This window comes from Cyclopterus lumpus, chromosome 17, assembly GCF_009769545.1.
Source record: "Cyclopterus lumpus isolate fCycLum1 chromosome 17, fCycLum1.pri, whole genome shotgun sequence".
NCBI classification, from domain to species: Eukaryota; Metazoa; Chordata; class Actinopteri; order Perciformes; family Cyclopteridae; genus Cyclopterus; species Cyclopterus lumpus.
Genome location: NC_046982.1, coordinates 18653107 through 18672777, shown reverse-complemented (window position 1 = coordinate 18672777; position 19671 = coordinate 18653107). Strand labels below are relative to the sequence as shown.

At 43.1% G+C, this 19671-nt stretch overlaps 1 protein-coding gene across 2 annotated transcripts in view; it reads left to right on the top strand.

Moving 5' to 3' along the window:
• Nucleotides 1–11701, top strand: part of esyt2a (extended synaptotagmin-like protein 2a) — a 32911-nt gene extending 21210 nt beyond the window's left edge. The window contains exons 12-24 of one of the 2 annotated variants that reach the window (XM_034555007.1): nt 276–324; nt 1022–1111; nt 1205–1300; nt 5147–5209; nt 6566–6640; nt 6725–6811; nt 6898–7047; nt 7245–7675; nt 8403–8501; nt 8603–8734; nt 8829–8934; nt 9054–9103; nt 9937–11701. In XM_034555007.1, coding sequence (XP_034410898.1) covers nt 276–324; nt 1022–1111; nt 1205–1300; nt 5147–5209; nt 6566–6640; nt 6725–6811; nt 6898–7047; nt 7245–7675; nt 8403–8501; nt 8603–8734; nt 8829–8934; nt 9054–9103; nt 9937–9982 — 1474 coding nt within the window. In that variant the 3' untranslated portion in view covers nt 9983–11701. The remainder of the gene's footprint in view (nt 1–275; nt 325–1021; nt 1112–1204; nt 1301–5146; nt 5210–6565; nt 6641–6724; nt 6812–6897; nt 7048–7244; nt 7676–8402; nt 8502–8602; nt 8735–8828; nt 8935–9053; nt 9104–9936) is intronic. The other variant, XM_034555009.1, reaches the window with a different exon arrangement.
• The last annotated feature ends 7970 nt before the right edge of the window (nt 11702–19671 follow it).

The window sequence follows — 19671 nt, the reverse complement described above, 5'->3', positions numbered from 1 at the left end:
ATAATCACTGTGTCGACACAAAGGAAGGATCACGTGTTCATAATATAATGCACACTGTAATAAGCACTGATGATCAGCACGATGAGCTTGCGTAGTTCGTAGATTGACTGAGTACATTGTGTGTTCTGTTCGTTGTGTAAACAAATACTACTCGCCACGAAGAGTTTGCGCCGCATGTCCTGCTCGTTCCTCATGGAAGGACGCCTGAAGGCGGCGGGCGGCCGTCGCGGTGGTGTGTAATAATGAGATAATGAGTTTGTGACTTTGTTTCCCAGCCTGGGGATCGACGTGGCGGAGCTCCAGAAGGAGAAGAAGGTCGACGAGGTAAAATCTGCGTCTCCTCGCCGTCGGCAGTCTGCTCCCTTTTTGGACTTGTGTGTGTTTTACGACGTCACAGGCTGCTCGTTACCGAGAGGCCACCTGTCACTCAAACCCTGTGGGCGGAATATATATATATATATATATATATATATATATATATATATATATATATATTACAAATATATGAAATGCAGTATTTAGGTTTACATAAGAAAAGTAATGAAAAATATATTAAAAAGTAGTTTATGAAACTTAAATCCTGTCAAATACCTAATAAATCAGTTCAGTTGCATGTATGTAAATATATATGTATATGCATGCATACAAATATTGTTTTTATGATATTCTTCCTCTTATTAAAAGAAGAGAGAGATTTACAGACACAAAATAAATATTGAATATAATGGTGATACTAAAAATTGTAATTTATGGGTCTCATTTTGGCTTCTAATCAAATATTTTCTGCGGTTGTCTTCCAGGATGTGGTCGTGTATGAACGATCTTTTATTTTGAAGCGTTATCTCATCGTATCACTAAAGCTAGACACTAAAATACACATGAATACTAATAATAATACCATGAATAACAATGAGGACTGGACGCATGAATCACTGCTGTGTTTATGAGCATCAGCAGAGACCGTTGTTTGTGTCTGTGACGCCGAGAGAGACGTTAACGGGGATCGTCTGTTTGTCTGCAGTGGTTCGTGATCGAGGATGTGGCGACGGGGAAGCTGCACCTCAAACTGGAGTGGCTGTCTCTGCTGTCCACGCCGGAGATGCTGGACCAGGTACAGATTCGCTGCTCAATTAGTAACAATAAAAATATGAGAAAAAGAATTACAGAAAACTAAGCAGCGTCTCTCCTCCTTCCGTCCGCTCAGGCTCTGGCGGACGTCAAAGCCAATCGCGGTCAAGCCAACGACGGCCTGTCGTCCGCGCTGCTCCTCATCTTCCTGGATTCAGCCAGGAACCTGCCGGTAAGTCGGCCCGCGGGCTCACCTGACTTCCCAGTTTACAGCAAACATGACAAATACAGGCAGTGTTTTGAAGAAAAATGTCGATTTTTAATGGATGCTTGAATTAATTTAAACAAGATTATTAGACGGGACAAGTCAAACCTTTGATGCATTTTCTCATATTTTATTTATTTGTAATTTATAGAAAATATATTATAAAAAGAGTATTGCTTACATTACATACAAATGCAGTATGAAGTTTGAAATAATGTGTACTATTAAATGAAAATGAAATGGGGGATGTTATTATTATAATATTAATATTTTTTTGGTATTAATTGGAGCTGTAATTTATTGCCTTTTGTTGTTGTGTGGTCAGTACTTCATTTTAAGAGTTTTTTTTCTTCTCTCTTAATATCCCACCCGTCTGGTGCTCCAGGTTGTTTAAAACGAGCGTTCTTGTTTATTTCACCTCAGTCCTCCTTCTGTCTTCTCGTCTGAACTTCTTTTCTGTTCTTCAACCGTCTCATCTTAAAGGTAGAGAGAAGACTGAGAATAATAAGAACAGATATGTATTTGTGTGCCCGTTCTTCTGGCTTCAAGTTTTGCACTTTGGCTTTTAAAAATGATAAATACATACGCTTTTTTTAAATTCATTTTTTTAAATAAGAGCATTGAAATGTATATATATTCCTGCAGTCCAAAAGCCATCTTCAGATTATGAACGTCGTCTTAGTATCGAATCACCATGAACAGATGAGACAGTTAAATATATAAAATTATATATATATATATATATATATATATATATATATATATATATATATATATATATATATATATATATATAAATTCAGGCTGAGTTACTTGTTTAACTTTATTTTACTATTTGAAAAACTTCCACCAACACGATCCGTTCATCTTCACAAATCAAGAATGTCGTCGGAAACGGTGACAAAAGCCGTCAGTCACGTGACCTTCAAATGGATTCGTGACCTCTGCACACAATAGACACCTTTTTATAAGGCTTGATGGTTTTTATTGTGTTTCTGAAAGAGAAAATATGTTTGGGGGGGGATTTGAGTTAAAAAAAAAACATCTATTTGTTTTTTGCAGCAAATGGTCTGGTTTCTATTCTGGTAACTGAACTCTCAGAGCACCTTTAAGTCCACTTCGTCTCATACAGTATGAGTATACAGTAAAAAGCTCCAACTGTTAGTGTGTAAAATCTGCAGTGCAGGCCTCACCTTCCCCCTCTTCTTCTTCTTCTTCTTCTTCTTCCTCACCACCTCCTCTTCCTCTTCCTCCACCCCCCCCGCTCTGAAGAGCGTCTTCGAGGGGAACTTGGGCACTGGCTACTTAAAAGAGAGGCGGGCGGCGGGCCTCGTGTTTTGCGAGAACACCGCCTCTCTCTATAGGACCTTATTTGTGAGTCCGTTGGCTGTTTTCTGCTCGAGGTCCCCTTTTTGTTACATTTGCTTGTGTTTTTTTGTTTTTTTTGAAGGTTTTAACCGTTTGCCTGACGAGCATGAAGCCCGACTCGTGCATGAGAGTTCATTTAATATCATCTTCTGTTATCTGCTGGAGTTTGACTGGTTACAAAGCGGAGCAAAATGACGTTTTGAGGACGATCAAAAGCATCCTTCCTCCTCTCGCCGCTCGTCATTGTTTCCACTGATCTGGTTTTCATCCGGTGGGTCTGGTTGTCTTTCTGGAGAAACGAGCCGATGGCTCTGAAGTTGTGCTGATGGTTTTCTGCCTCGATACCGACACAGATTACAATTCAGCGAAGCGATTCTGCTCCGTTTTTGTTTTTATGCAGGTGTTTTCGTGACAAAAAAAGCAAGAAAAAAAACAGCATCTGACTAGAATTAAAATTATTGCTGACATTTAGAGACAGTGTTCTGTCTCAGCTTCATCTCTGTTCTTCATCATGTAGAAAATGTTTGTAAAAGAATATTTGTCACAGTCGACAAAATACTCACAACCGTCAATTAACACGTAGAAAAAGTCTCGGGCAGGTTGAAAAAATGCATTCTCGTTTGTTTTATGTTATTTATTTTGAGAGGAAGGAATGCATTTTGCTCATTCTGAGACATTGAGAGCAGGGAGGGTGAATTCTCCGTGGATTGCTTTTCCCTCCATCCTTCCTGCATAAACTCATTGTGTGTGAACAGATTTTCCCCATTCAGTCTCCCGTGTGTTTGTTCACTCCCCATCGACTCTGCCAGCAGGGGGCGCCACATTGCTCACCAATCCGTAAATTAACTGAAGCAAATCTATTGCATAGATTTTTAAAAGAATGCACATGACCTTGTTGACAGGAACATGGCGTTAACTCTTGAACACGTAATGCAGTTCTGCAGTTTGCCACCGGTGTCACTGGTGAGTTAATGTCCCTTTAAACCAGCTGCGTCCGCCAGAAACACACCGAGGGTGGCCCGCCGAAATAATTAGATGTTCATGTGAAGACATTCTTTGTGTCGTAGGTCAACATGTCACAGGCGTCACTGGACTCTCTTTACTGATTGGCTGTGGGTATTTCCGGGAAAAAAATTAAAGGGACAGATCGTTTTCCCAAGAGACTTTTTTTTGTTTTCGCTTCTAGTTGCATTATATTGGAGGAGAAAGAAAACAGCTCGGCAACTGACGCCAAAAAGAAAACAATCTATATTGCTAAATAGTATGACAGGAACGAAGAACAATATGTATTTGGGATTTTAGTGTGAACTGTCCCTTTTTTAAACCGTCCCCAACTGGTCGCACAGAATCAGCGAACGCTGCGTTGCACTTCGCCGCTACTCCTTGTCAACAAGTCTGTGTTTTTCTTAAAAATCCTATCCATGTTAGTTCAGAGTGGCAAAAAAAGTTTGGTACAATTTAATTAAAAGACTAGATTTTATGTGTCATTTTGCAGTCTTTCACAACACATCTTAACCGTGAGGTCACGCTTGTCTTTTCATTCATACTTGTATACATTGACATAGCCTACGTACCTGTGTCCACCAGGTGTGATAATAAAAATGATGGTCACGATAGTCCGACACCAAAGGTAATACTTCTGTTGTTTCATAGTATTTATATTCATTCAATCTGCAAAACATGGTGAAACACTACATAGTTGTATGTGTTTGGTTGTAACATCAATGTCTTTCACAGTAATATAAATATATTAATGTTGCCTAATCGTCACCATAACATAAAACCATCTTTTTGATCGGGGTGATTCTTTTCCTCTGATCTCCACCCGCTCTCTCTCTCCATTTTAATAAATTAATGACTTAAATCTAATGCTGTGGTATTTTAAACTAGAGTCCAACCAATATGTATTAGCCAACAGTTGAGAGCAGATATTTTATATTGGCATATATATTAACAGATTAAAAAAAGACATTTTTACAACAATTACATTTCCAGATTTCTAACTGTAACCTTTTCTTCAGTTGATGCTCAACTGGGAAAATGTTCAAGCGATGATCAACAAAAAACACGTTTATTGAAATAACAAATAAAGTTTTTAATCATGGTTTTATCATTATTACATCTTTTTTTTTAATTGTTATTTAAAAAGTTGATATAAATATGGTGGTATTGGTTGGACTCTATTTTCTCCTCATGTCCAGGTGTAATTGGGGAATGACGTTAACCATGTGATCATCCATGTTGTCTCTAATCACATTGTGTCCTATGCTTTGGTGATGCCGGCGGTCCTAGTGTGTTTTGTGTCTTTCTCCTCATCCTCCTCTTCCTCCTCCCTGCATGCCCCCCCCCCCCTCTTCTCACTAATAACCCACTTGTGTTTGTGTTGTTGTGTGTGTGTGTGTGTGTGTTTGCTCTCTCCCGCCTTGTCCCTGGGGAAAATCAAAGCACAATCCATTAGAGTTCAACCAGACGGGGCTGAGGAAGTCCTCGGTCAGTAAGGCCATCAAGGTAACGACACGGTGACGAAGCACTCCCATATCGCTCTGACACCGAGGAAACACAGGAACATACTTATCCTCTCGCACATTCAACTTGTATTTACAGCGTCTGGCCAAAAGCATGTGGAGGGATTAGCTCCCCCTCAGCCGACGCTGACCCTGGGGGGGGGGGGGGGTTCAGGTCTGAGAAAGCAAAGTTTTGTTTCATGGAACAAAGGGGCCTTGAGCGAACTAGTAGAAACAGCCCCAGAACAAAAGCACACCTTTTGCAATACAGTGGTCACTGGAGTTTAAAGCAAGCACAGAGATGAAGTCGCATTCTACATTTGTGGGCGTTTAGTGTTAATTTGTTCCTATGTCGTAGAGCCCTTGTACCTTTTTAAACAGTTCTGTATAATTGTAGTAAACACAGTTTTTCACCCAAAGTTAAGAGGCTAAGGCTAAGATACAGGGGCTAAGATACAGGGGCTAAGATACAGGGGCTAAGCTGCAGCGGTGTACTCAGCAGTAGGTGTATTGGTAGCTCCATTAGCTGTTCACCAAACACATCATCCAGAAGTGAGGAAACTATGTTCCCGCACCGCGTCTCTGACTGCAGACTATCTGCTTTTATTGTGAAAAGCATGTCACTTGAAGACGCATAATAAATTCATAGATTAACTTTCTTAATAAAGAGCTAACGGCGCCAACAAATCTTTACATTTTCCTTTTTTCGGCTCCGTTTACATTCTGAAACACGAAGACGCTGTGTTGCACTATATTAGAAATTCAGCAGGGGGCGCTGTGACTTGAACGGTTACTGGAAGGGAACTTACTTACTGACTGTCATTTTGGAATCATTAACAAACTACTAATCATGTTTGTTTACTAACACTGTGTCAAACAATGTGTGGTGTACATAACAACATTGTTGTCATAACTACATTTACACTCGGAGACTTTTATTTTGAAGTGGTCAGGCGGGTTATCCAGACTTCCTGTTTTGGGGCCACAGAGAGGTTTACCTGATGTCACACATGTGCTGCAACGTGACGAGCAGCTCTGGGTAGTTTGGTGTCACGATATCACAAACCCCCGAGAAGTTGCTGTATGAGCTCAAAATGCACATTTTGAATCCTCAAAACTTACAGTTTAGGTACGTTACCTGTTAAAGGCCATATCGTAAAAACATTTAACAGTATATTTAACAATTTTGACGTTTGGTTGCTTTTTTTTATGTAAAAAAAAGATGCTATAAGAACAAAATCTTAACTCCATCATTGCATCTTTTTTTTTTAACGGAATGCGTTACTGATTGTTCTCTAAACTAAATAACTTTATTCAGCCTTCTTGGCCGATTTTAAAACCTGTTCTTCTTGTTCTGCAGTCTGGTAAAAAGGTGACCAGCGATCCCAGTCCACATGTCCAGTTCACAGTGGGACACAATCTCTTTAGCAGCAAGGTGAGGCCAAGGCACCATCCATGTTCATTCAGTCAGTGAAATCCTCGTGAATCTTTTCCTCATATCTCTATATCCCCCCATCAGACCAGATATAAGACCAATGAACCGGTGTGGGAGGAGGCCTTCACCTTCCTCATCCACAACCCCAAAAGCCAAGAGTTGCAGGTCGAGGTACGGAGGCTCAGCTCTATGAACAGTTCACCGTGGTGTGAGTTGTGGGTGACATCACACCGTCTCTCTCTCTCTCTCTCTCTCAGGTGAAGGACGAGAAGCACGAGTGCTCGTTGGGGACGTTGACGCTTCCTCTGAGCCGCCTGCTGGAGGCGGAGGACATGACGCTGAACCAGCGCTTCCCCCTGAGGAACTCCGGACCCAACTGCACCCTCAAGATGAAGATGGCTCTGCGGGTAGGGAGGAGAAGACCTGCAGATGGCGTATTTTTATTTCTTTTAAAAATCCAAAATATTCCTTTCTACGCATCACGTGACATCAGGTTTAAACTCTTAGATTCGAGCGAAGATTTCAGGTCTAAAACTGACTTCATGGATGGTTAAAACCGTTTTCCTCATTCCTCCCGTGTGTGTGTGTGTGTGTTTTATTTCAGGTGCTGTGTTTAGAAACTCCCTCATCCACAAACGCCGCCCCGTCCTCCGTGCAGGTCAACAAGAACCGATCTGCCAACAGCACCCCGCGGCCCTCCGTGTCCTCGGAGTCCCCCGCGCCTCCCGCCTTCACCCACGACACCACCGCCCGCTCTTCCTCCGTGTCGGCCCAGGACCTGCTGAACCGGCGCAGGGAGGCCGACCAGCCCTTCAGGTCTCCGGGAAGCACCGACTTGGGGCAGGGTGGAGGAGGAAGAGGAGGAGCAGGAGGCCGGGCCCTCGGGGACACCGGGAGGAGCACCTCCAACCTGACCATCTCTGGTTCCCAGCAGTACCTGGCCGGAGGCAAGGAGCCGACGCCGAGCATCGCCTCGGACATCTCCAACCCCTACGCCGCTCAGGAGCTGCAGCAGAGGCTCCAGCAGCTGCAAAAGTAAACATCACCCAGTCACATATCGGCTTGTCTGTCCTGTTAACCGTCCGACTGTCTGATTGAATGAAGTAATAAATTACTTAAAACATTTGTTTTACACTTCCTGTTCCCTCGTCTGGAAGTCAATACGTTTTTTTGGTAATATGTCTGAAATAAGCTAGTTCCTTTATTGCCTAACGTTGGCTTTTTACTTCAGCTGATTTGTATCCACGCTTCTAAAATCACATAAGTGGTGTTCGTTTGTCAGTATCAGAAACGCTTGTTCACCGGGGATCTCGTTTTCCGCAATAATCCAACGTTGAAAACACGGAGAACAAGAATGGATCGTGGAGGTCTGGATCGTGGTCCATGCCTCCTACTCATTATTCATACATTTCTGTCATATTCATGTAATGTGTTTATGTAACTCTGTAACGCTGTTCATTCTGTACACATGACATCTATTGTTTCTGTCCATCCGGGGAGAGGGATCCTCCTCTGTTGCTCTCCTGAAGGTTTCTTCCCTTTTTTTCCCCGTGAAAGTTTTTTCCCCTGATCCGATGTGAGGTCCTGGGACAGGGATGTCGTATGTGTACAGATTGTAAAGCCCTCTGAGGCAAATTTGGGATTTTGGGCATAGATACGAATCAAAATACAGGCTCGAAGGAGAAGATGCATTGACGTCCTTCTCTCTCTCTCTCTCTCTCTTTGTCTCTCTCTCTGTCTCTCTCTCTCTTCCCCCCCTTAGCGGTTCGGGTCCCAATCATTTCCCGCTGGGTGAGATCCAGCTGACAGTCCGTCACAGCTCCCAGAGGAACAAACTCATCGTGGTCGTCCACGGCTGCAGGTACGGGACCAATCGGAGCGAGAAGAGAAGAACAAAGATATTAATTTACCCCCCCGACCCCCCCTCTCTCTTGTGATACCCGTCTTTGTTTGCCTCCACAGAAACCTGATCACGTTCTCGGACCACGGCTCGGACCCGTACGTCCGCCTCTACCTGCTCCCTGACAAGCGGCGGTCGGGCAGGAGGAAAACTCCCACGTTCAAGAAAACCCTCAACCCGGTTTACGATCAGACGTGAGTCCCGCCGCCGGTCGACCGTCACGGGGGGGGGGTTTTGTTTTTCCTCCGTCGGTGTTTCATTGAGCCGAGCGCTTTCTGTCTCCCTCAGGTTCGAGTTCAGCGTTTCCCTCGTGGAGCTCCACAGGCGGACGCTGGACGTCGCGGTGAAGAACGGCGGGGGTCTGCTCTCCAAGCACAAGGGCCTTCTGGGAAAGGTTGGTTTAGAGGGAACCGTCTCCCGATGAATGAGTTTCATACGGACGCAATTCTCTGGGACGTTTTTTTTATTTATTTTTTTATTTCCGCCAGTGATGAAAAGTCTTCTCTCTTTCAGGTTCTGGTGGATTTGACCCACGAGGACACCAGTAAGGGCTGGACACAATGGTGAGTCTTCCATCGCCATTTCTGAAGACCTGGTCGCAAAACATTCAATGTCACGAAAACTAATTATAATTCATTCTTTGATCTAGAACGTGCTTGTTTTTTGGTGAAAAGTAGAATCATTTGTCTTTTTAATAAAACTACGGAGCCTAAAATCCTAATATGTTGCGGTTCTTTCTATTAAACAAAACAGGTTTTTTCTTCGTCAACATGTTGTCAGTTATAAAGATCATGATAAAAAGAATATTTCATTTCACAAAATGTTTTTAGCACAAATATGTTTTTGTGACCGGCGGATGATATATATATTTTTTATTGCCTCTGTATCACATTTTATATACATACAACATACTTAAGTCATATATTAACACATTTAACGGTTTTCATAGTGAATGAAGCCGAAATAAAGATCTTGTGATTTAAAAGGTTTTTATTTATTTACGCGTTGTATGTTGTTACGATAAATGTGTCCGCTTGTCGCGTAACGTTACATAAGAAAGTCCTCTCGGGAGGTTTTTTATTTATTTACACTAGATACGTTGATACGGGTGTTACATTAAGTAGTTACGTTATTATATTAGCGCCACCGTAATGTTTTTACCTAAATCAACCAATACGTTTTGTTCCCTAAAACTAGTGGCTGTTTCTAATATGAGAAAGACATGAAAACATATTTCTGATTTAACATTCAGTGTAAGATTTAATTCTGTCGCCATGTTAACATCTGCAGCTCGCTGGAAACATTTGACATATTTTTGAGTTTGATTGAAATAACAAAAAAAGTCAATAAAATTCAGATCCGTTTGAAGCTGAACACCGTCTTTCTCCTCCTGCAGGTATGAGCTGAGTGAAGATGGCCTGACGAAGCCTCAGCAACTGTAGACAGGGACCGTATCTTCATCTTCATCATCATCATCATCATCATCATCATCATCATCATATCTCTTCCACTTAAGTCTGTGTGTACGAAAGGAAACAGAACAGCAGCTTTGACATTCATCTAATCACATCAGTCGCAAGGCAAACCTCCCCTTTAAGAAGTGAAAGGCTAAAGGGAGTGTAGAATACTATATATTACATAAAGTACTGCTGTGGAAGTCTATATTCCATATTTATAGGAGAAACTATAACAGCTGTAGAGGAAGACAATCTATTTTATATTTTCTTCTTTGTTTTTGCTATTGCAGCAGTTTTTCAGTCGAGAACGACAATGTACAAGTTTGTAAATATAAATAGTGACGTAGGAGATAAGAGAGAGAGAGATAGAGAGAGAGATGTGCAGGCTCTCTTATTAGGCCAAAGGATTGTTTGTCATTTAATTATATTATATTTGATTTGTTTATTCTTTTTTTTTTTTTTTTAAATGAAAACTTAAACTTAAGTTTGTGAAGCGCAGCAGGCCGGCGGTCGCAACCAAAGAGACGAGAAGTATTTAATTTCTTCGCGCCCCCCCACCCTCACGAGTGTTTTATGGTAACACATCTTCACACTGTAATAACACGTGTAATAACCAAGATATCGCAACAAATGTTATGTCAGATCTTTTAGTTCTTTTCCATCGCCTGTTTGCTTTTTAAACTGAATATTTGCACATCTGTGTTTTTTTTAAATTCTTAGTTGTAATTCAAACATTGCCTAAATTTCTTGTTGACATATTATTTTAACATAATTCATCATCTCAAACTGTATTTAAAATGATCAACCATGTTTTTTATTCATGTATCTGAAGCCACTATGTATAGAAGTGAATGGTCCTCTTTGGCGCCCCCCAGTGGTAACATCACAAAAGGACATGTGCCAAACATAATACTAAACTAATAATAATTAGGTATATTTTACACATAAAGGTTATATCGAACTCGCCATTCTGATGCAATTAAGTTTTCTGCATTTTTTCGCAACGCTAAGCTGCCATCGGGAATAACTCAACAATTGTTTCACATTAGAAGACTTTAAAAGTTAAAAAGAATTAGTCGAGCAATTTTATATTTCCAAAAATAATTGCACATTTGGTCTCACAGGCTTTTCGTTTGTTTGATAACGCGACAATTTCCGTGACAATCATGTAGAGTCGTTAAAAATATTGTTTATGAATCAACTATTAGTCTTGTTTAGTTTTTTTTTATGTTTTGTGTACACGCATCATATTCAACACAATTATCGGCATCAAAACAATGCTTCTAAAATGTGTAATAAATGTCTCGGCCAAAGAGCAGCTGTCCTGTGTCGACGCATCGGAGGCCAGTGTGACCTTTGCCCTTCGAAAACAAACACAAACATGGACTTCTTGCCTTGTTGAATGTGTGTAGTATTTCACACATTCTGTATGTAAACTGTGCCGTTGTGTGTTTAATTGTGTTTCTTCGCCCCCCCCGTGTTTCATCTTGTGACATTCAAACTGTTTGTCCGAAGGCGGTTTGTTTGTGTTCTTCCTCCGTCTTCTTAATTTATCTCGTGCCTTAAGATTCACACGACCCAGAGATGTTGGCGTGTACAAAGAGAACCCCGTGCGGAAAAAAACGGCTTCATCAGTGTCCACATTGTCTCCTATAAATGTCTTTTAAAACACAATAAAGAGCTCTTTAGCAGCATAAAGCTGGACGGCGCCGTGGCTTCTTTTCGTGTTCGAATCGCTGCCGAGGAACCGACGTTTGGAAGCCTCGAGTTCGGCCATTTCACTGTCGCCATCTTGGTTTTATTATGCAACCACTGGACGGAAGTGACCATATCTGGACTGAGGAGGAGTGACGTAGAGGCCGCGTATACGTCTCTGTTAGAGAGCTGTCAATCACCTTGTAGCCCCGCCCCAATGCATACCCTGCTTTATGGTCTGTTTGACTTTAAATGGACCATAATTTACTGAATGAATATCATGCTGTATTGAAGAAGACTTGAAACTAGAGATAAGACATAAACTCATGTTTACAATGTTTACTGAGGGAATAAATCAAGAGATAAGTGGAGTCATTTTCTATAGACTTCTATACAACCAGAGAAGTCGCCCCTGGTGGTCAGTAGAGAGAATGCAGGTTCAACACATGAAGCGTAGACTTCTATACAACCAGAGGAGAATGCATTTAAAAACAATATTTGGTCATATAAAGGTAGGAAATCGGACTCTAAAACTGCAGACAGTCTGTGTATATGTGTTTCTTTAATTACATTACTTTATAGACCTTCATGGTTGAAGTAGATGCAACCAGTGTAAAGCCAATAATGAGTCAGATATTTCACCTGCTGCTTCAAACAAGACAAACAAAGGGTTTTATTGTGTCACCAAACCACGAACTCAGCAGGACCCTTGACATAAATAAAGTAACTAACTGTAAATATGTGTTATCGCCATTTTATAAAAGCCAACCAATTACAACAATAAGGCAGACGAACAGTGGCTCTGATTTTTTTCAGCATCAATCATGCACCTGCCTTCATCTTTTTCCGACAGCACCTGAATGCAGCGCTGAATGAGGAGCTGAGAGCTCCGTGAATCCGTCAAGTCAGACAGAAATAGAATAGATTCCGGACATGGAGTGAGTTGACCTTCAGAGTAAAGGTTTATAAGGACGGTTGGGGTGTCCGGATGCAAGAAAAACAAACGACACACATCCTACCATGTAGAAATAATTGCATGTAAATGTTTAGGAATATGTACATTTGATCACCAACAGAGCTCCAGGAAACTTGGACTCTGGAAAAGTGTCAATAAACAAAATAAAATACTTATTTTCTGTGTATTACCACAACATACTCAAATACTGAATCACATTAATTGAATGAAATACAAGTTAAATGTGTTTTTTTCAAATAACACACGACAATAATATTAATAAATAAAAAAAACATTAATGTATGGTTGACTTATGACTTGATTTGGTTGGCTTGTGTTCTGTTTTTAAGGTTAAAGCTCTTTTGGGCCTTTGCATCTAATTTCTCCATTAAAATGTGCAACAATCCTTCTTATTTTGAAAATCCCCACCGGAAAATCACGTCCAACTGCACGTGCCTTTGAGGCCAGCTTGCTGCGTGTGAGAGCCCGAGCCTCCAGCAGCAGAAAACGCCCTGCATCCGATCTCCGGTCTCCTCTCCTCCTCCTCCTCCGACATCCATCCGCGCGTCTCCTCTCTGCTCCTCCGGCCGCGCAGGAGGCACTCTGAGCGGGTAGGACGACGAGCCAGACCTCGCTGGGGGGGGAAAAAAATGGCCTTTTAACACCTGAAAGAATAAACCCAGAAGAGACATGCATCCTTTGGCTTTTTCCTTCCTCCGCCATCTCCTCCTCCTCTTCCTCTTCCTCTTCCTCTTCCCCGCTTCTGCTGAGAGGAGAATCGGTGAGTGAATTAACGGATGATTGTTTCCCTTAATTAGCTGCGTCCAAAAATCGTCTCCGGTCCTGCAGCCATTTTTTTTTCTGCAGCCCGACCGGAGGAGACAGTTTTCAGGCTTCACCTGAGACGAAGGAAGCAAACAAACACGCTGCAAATAGACCAGAGTGCACGTGAGAATACCACGGAAATAATGCCAGAGCGGCGTCATTAGACATCTTTTTATTAGGAAGGAGTACATCTGGTATTGGTAAGAGTCATTAAAATGTCAAAAAAAAAAAGAAGAAGAGAGAAATAAAAACACAAAGCAATCTAAATATTTATTAAAAATCAAATACAAAACATTAAAATATAATAATCGTGCATGCATTATCAATTCAAATGTAAAAATAAATAATGTAAGTTAAATAGTGATAGAAAACTTACAATAAACATTTGAATCCAAAAAAATGATAACAATAATAATTCGAGTTATAAAATAAATTAGGAAATGTATAAGATACAATTACAAGTTTTCAGAATAAAATATAGAAACTACGCTGAATGAAAAAAAAGTTTGATTGAATTTAGATAAGTAATATAACACCAGTTAAATGTACACAATACAATGTCATAATAACATAATTCCATACAAATATTAAATTGAAAATATATATAAATAAGTAATAGAAACCTATGAATTAATAGGAAATAATTAATGTAAGCAAAAGTATAAATTAAATGAATTACATTTACAAAATTATATATATGACAGAATAGAAACTATATCAACAGTATCAAATATAAAACACAATAAAAATAGGCAGTGTTGGGTCTGTGAACAAGAAATATCCATAGGTGATATCATCAATACAAAGCAATGAAAAATTAGCTCATACATACACTCCAATTTCCAGCCCTGTGCTCCTGACAGAGGCAGCTATTGATCGTTAAATATAATGTGTGTGTGTGTGTGTGTGTGTGTATGTAGACTGGAGACATTAATTTCTATAAATAGCTGATATGTAATATTGCCCCTCTGATGTGAGATGTGCAGCCTGCAAGATGACTGATGCAGAGATGATTGTAGAAGAGAGGAGGAAGCTGGTGTTGAGACCCTCCTCCTGCTCCTCCTCCTCCTTCAGATTACACAACCATCGAGAGGATGGCAGCCACAGGACCGACTCAGCAGAGGAGACGGGCAGCAGAACAACACGGGAGCATCGAGCTGCCGGGCTCAGCCTCCATTTATGCTTTATTTATGCTTCATATCCTGCAACAGGTTCTTTACCTGTACTTGTATCGCGCCTAGATGATTTAAATTACCTTACTTATAGTCTTTCATGAACATAATTAAAATATTGTAATGAGTTAATGCTTAAAAAGACAAATATATTGTAGTATATTTCCAATAGTCCATACGAACAATAACAAAAATGAGCTAGTATGCGTTCTCGCCATCTCTTGGACTCGACCTATATACACAGCTTCATGTTAACAGGAAGTAGTTGAATATTTCCCTCCTGGTTTCTTATTTCTCTTCTTTGGCTACGAAGCTGGTCCCATTGTTTTATTGGTTTCAGGGCCGACATAAAACATTGTTTACACATAGAGATGAGGAGCGATGACACATTTACAGGTGTTAAGAGCTCTATTGTAAGACTATTATGCAAACTCAGAGAGGATCGCATGCTGGGAACAGTTGATCACACATTAGAAACAGGAAGTATAGTTAAACTCTGACTCTGATATTTTTTTAATCAAATCTCCAGAGACCGTCCAGTTTCATCCAGTTTGAGTGACTCGTGATTCAAAGTTGTGCTTTCGTGTGATTCTTTGTGGAGAAACTCGGCTTTTACGGATCGATGAGTCGACAAAAATGTAACTGTTATTCTTCTTAAAGCTCCGGTTGACGAGTTTTTCCTCCGAGAAGTATTTACTTTGAAAAGCTGCTGCAGTTGATACTTTATGTGATTTAACTTGAACTTAAAGACCCTTTGACTTTCTCTGATCGAACTGGTGCGATGGAGGAGGAGGAGGAGGAGGAGGAGGAGGAGGAGGAGTTCTTTATGTTCGTTCTCAGAAACAGAAATGACAAACGATGTTTCCATTCTGCGGTAACCTTCAGATTTAGCGTTCGTGAACATTAAAGACGGATTATAGGAACATCTTGCGCTCATTTTCAGGGGAAATATCGTATTTCTTATGTGAAAACATCAACGCTTTTTCGATCATTTTGTTGCTATTTATGTAAGAATATGGGAATTTATGTTTAATTTGATACATTATTGACGTCTTTATGTACCAGTTAAATTTCAATGCATCAGCCATTCTTTCACTATGACTACTTTCCCTTTTAATACTCATAGTGAGTACATTTTACTGCTGATACTTCTCTGAAGGAAGAAGTATTTTTCAACAACCCTCTGAATTAAAAATGGTGTTTCAGCCAGACGCTGTTTACTCTCATGAGTATTTAACAGGAATGACTCTTGCGTAGGCTACCCGCGTTCGTGCTGAAGATTTGAAAAGACACAATATGGCGGCTTAAGTTTAAGCTTAAATTTAGATGAACACGTTTCTTCAGATCGCCATTCCCAATGGTTTATGGGATGAGTGGTTTCTTCATTCTCGATTGTGAGTTTTTACAGCTTGACAGGATAAACTGCCCACAGCGCTTCACGGTTAATAAAAACTCCCGACGGGATAGCGACCCCGCCGGTGTCGGATGGGGAGGGGCTTATTCGGGCCGCCCCGCCCCGGGGTATAAGTACCTGCCACAGATTTGGTCTGAGAAGTTTATACGTAGGGCTCTGAAATGGCAATACTCTCTATAACTAGTTTATTGCTTCTCACAATCTTTATTCAAATCTGTTGGTTACTTATGTTGAAAATACGCCGTGTATTTTACACAAAATCCCAAGCAAAAAGCAAAATAAGTTACAACCAAGACGACATTTTTTATTTTCAAGTACGCTCTAAAAAATACATGCGTAAACACCGACCAAGACCTGACCCACTGGGATTACAAAAACCGGGAGATATCAACACACCTCGGTTGATTGCCATTGAGGAACCTGAGGAAACTCTTCAAGAAAAGGAAATGCTGATCCTTGAGAACTTCTCCACACAGCTGAAGTCCCTCTGCATCGACATCCACAAAAGCCAGGTAGAATTCCAAGGCTGGGAAAAACTGGAGACAGTCCATAGACAATGTCAACTATATAATATTCAGAAAACAGCCAGGATGAAAACCTGTGACATCCTTAAGAAACAAGTAAGGGTGCTCATGGATAAGACTCAAAACTACAGAATGTTTGAGAACATGTACAAAACAGCAAAAGCAGATAAAGCAGAGATGGACAGTCAGCGGGAAAGTCTGCTGGAGAAAAGGAAGCAACAGCAGGAGAAGCTAAACAGCTTTGAGCAACTGAAGTCTGACTGAAGTGTACTCGCCAGAAAGGATAATATGGAGTTCAAGGAAGAAATTGATGTTCTGGAAAATGAACTTCAAGAGTTCGCTTTGGAGGAAGCGCGCTTCAACTGCACAATCGCTGACAAGGAGGCAATCAGCCAAGAAAAACGCACTCTGCAAGTCCACATCCAGGAGTTGCAGAGACAAGTCAAGTCGGGAGAAGCATTGAAAAAAGAAAACCTGGCAATGCAAGCTTCCATTGAGGAATCCCATCTTCAAAATGAGGCTCTGCAGCAGGACATCCAGCTCCTAAACCAAAAGCTTAAGGTGAAGCTTAGGAGGACCATGTCCCGCTTGGAAGCTTTAAAAATAGACAACGCTGGCCTGAACAAGCAGTTCCAGGCTGCCAAAGAACAGCTGGAGAATGGAGATTATTTCAGGTGCCATTCCTCTGTACTGGAGGAGGAGGAGAGAACCCTGGTGGAGGAGAACAAAGTCTGAGGCCATCCTCAAGCTTCTCAACCGAGAAGACTACAAGAGGAAATTCGATGTTCTGAAAGAAAGGACCGACTCCTTGAAGCTGGAAAGGGACGAGTGGACTCAAAAAATCCAAGATTTAAACAACGACCTGGAAGTTCTGACCACTGCCAAGACAAACTACAAAGCACTGAAGCCAGAGAAACCTGTTCTGATCAGGCAGAACAAAACTCTAAGGAAGAACCTTCAGGTGCTGGAGAAAAAGGTCTCCCAGGACCGATGTGACACGGGGAGCTGGGGTCGGCCGGGCGCCGACGGGGCACGGGGAGCTGGGGTCTGCCGGGTGCCGACGGGACACGGGGAGCTGGGTGCCCACGTGGAGCTGGGGTCGGCCGGGTGCCGACGTGACACGGGGAGCTGGGTGCCCACGTGGAGCTGGGGTCGGCCGGGTGCCGACGGGGCACGGGGAGCTGGGGTCGGCCGGGTGCCGACGTGACACGGGGAGCTGGGGTCGGCCGGGTGCCGACGGGACACGGGAAGCTGGGTGCCCACGTGGAGCTGGGGTCGGCCGGGTGCCGACGTGACACGGGGAGCTGGGGTCGGCCGGACGCCGACGGGGCACGGGGAGATGGGGTCGGCCGGGTGCCGACGTGACACGGGGAGCTGGGGTCGGCCGGGTGCCGACGTGACACGGGGAGCTGGGGTCGGCCGGGTGCCGACGGGACACGGGGAGCTGGGTGCCCACGTGGAGCTGGGGTCGGCCGGGTGCCGACGTGACACGGGGAGATGGGGTCGGCCGGGTGCCGACGTGACACGGGGAGCTGGGGTCGGCCGGACGCCGACGGGGCACGGGGAGATGGGGTCGGCCGGGTGCCGACGGGGCACGGGGAGATGGGGTCGGCCGGGTGCCGACGTGACACGGGGAGCTGGGGTCGGCCGGGTGCCGACGGGACACGGGGAGCTGGGTGCCCACGGGGAGCTGGGGTCGGCCGGTTACCGACGGGGAGCTGGGGTCGGCCGGGTGCCGACGGGACACGGGAAGCTGGGTGCCCACGGGGAGCTGGGGTCGGCCGGGTGCCGACGTGACACGGGGAGCTGGGTGCCCACGTGGAGCTGGGGTCGGCCGGGTGCCGACGGGGCACAGGGAGCTGGGGTCGGCCGGGTGCCGACGTGACACAGGGAGCTGGGGTCGGCCGGGTGCCGACGGGACACGGGAAGCTGGGTGCCCACGTGGAGCTGGGGTCGGCCGGGTGCCGACGTGACACGGGGAGCTGGGGTCGGCCGGACGCCGACGGGGCACGGGGAGATGGGGTCGGCCGGGTGCCGACGTGACACGGGGAGCTGGGGTCGGCCGGGTGCCGACGGGACACGGGGAGCTGGGTGCCCACGTGGAGCTGGGGTCGGCCGGGTGCCGACGGGAGGATTTCAATCAAACCCCCACTCATGACATCAGAATCAGCTTTATTGGCCATGTATGTTTACACGTACATGGAATTTTACTCTGGTTACAGTTGCTCTCCTCGTACATATGTACATAGAATAGACATGAACAAAGCCAATGCTGTAGTCTGCTAAATATTGCTCTTGCTTATGCTTTTAACCTGTGATGATGGTTATGTACGGTTTTGTTTCTTACCGTTATGTAATCTTGTTTGTATTGTTATTGCTTTTATCGTTTCTGTTTTTACCATGTAAAGTGCCTTTGAGTACCTTTTTAAAGCGCAATTCAAATAAAATGTATTATTATTATGACTGGGAGTTGAGCAAACAGTCAACCAATCTGTTTATATACATATACAGATATATATATATATATAAGTTGCGTCTGTCCTACGTTTATGACAGAAAGTCTCTCCCCGTTTAAAACAAACAACTAATTTTGCTTCAGCTCTAACCTTCTCCACCACACAATGTTATCTCTGTCGGGCGTGTTTACATCTCTGGAAAGTTGATAACAGGTCGGGGTCGTGGGCTGAAGGGGGAAAAAAGAGCCGCGCCTTGTTTAAAAAGCTTCCCCCCCCCCCGTGCTTCTATTTCTAGCTCATCTGAAGGCCTGACTTCTGGTCCGCCTTGCTCTCTCGGGCTGATCAGAGAAGGCTTTCCCTTAATTGTCCGTCTATCTATGTGCGACGACACATGTTTTATGTGGCGTCCCATGACGTTTTTTTTCCTGCATGGAGCGATGCTGGAAATTATTAACAGTCCACCACTATTTATATCCACTGTATGGCACGAGACAACACGCATTAACATAATACATTTTAAGTGGATCTGATAAATTCCCTTTATCAGGAGTTCGTTAACATACTATGGAAGCCCATTTCCGCCACTGTAAGAAAAAAATGAGGATCCTGTAGGTCATAATAATGAGATACTAT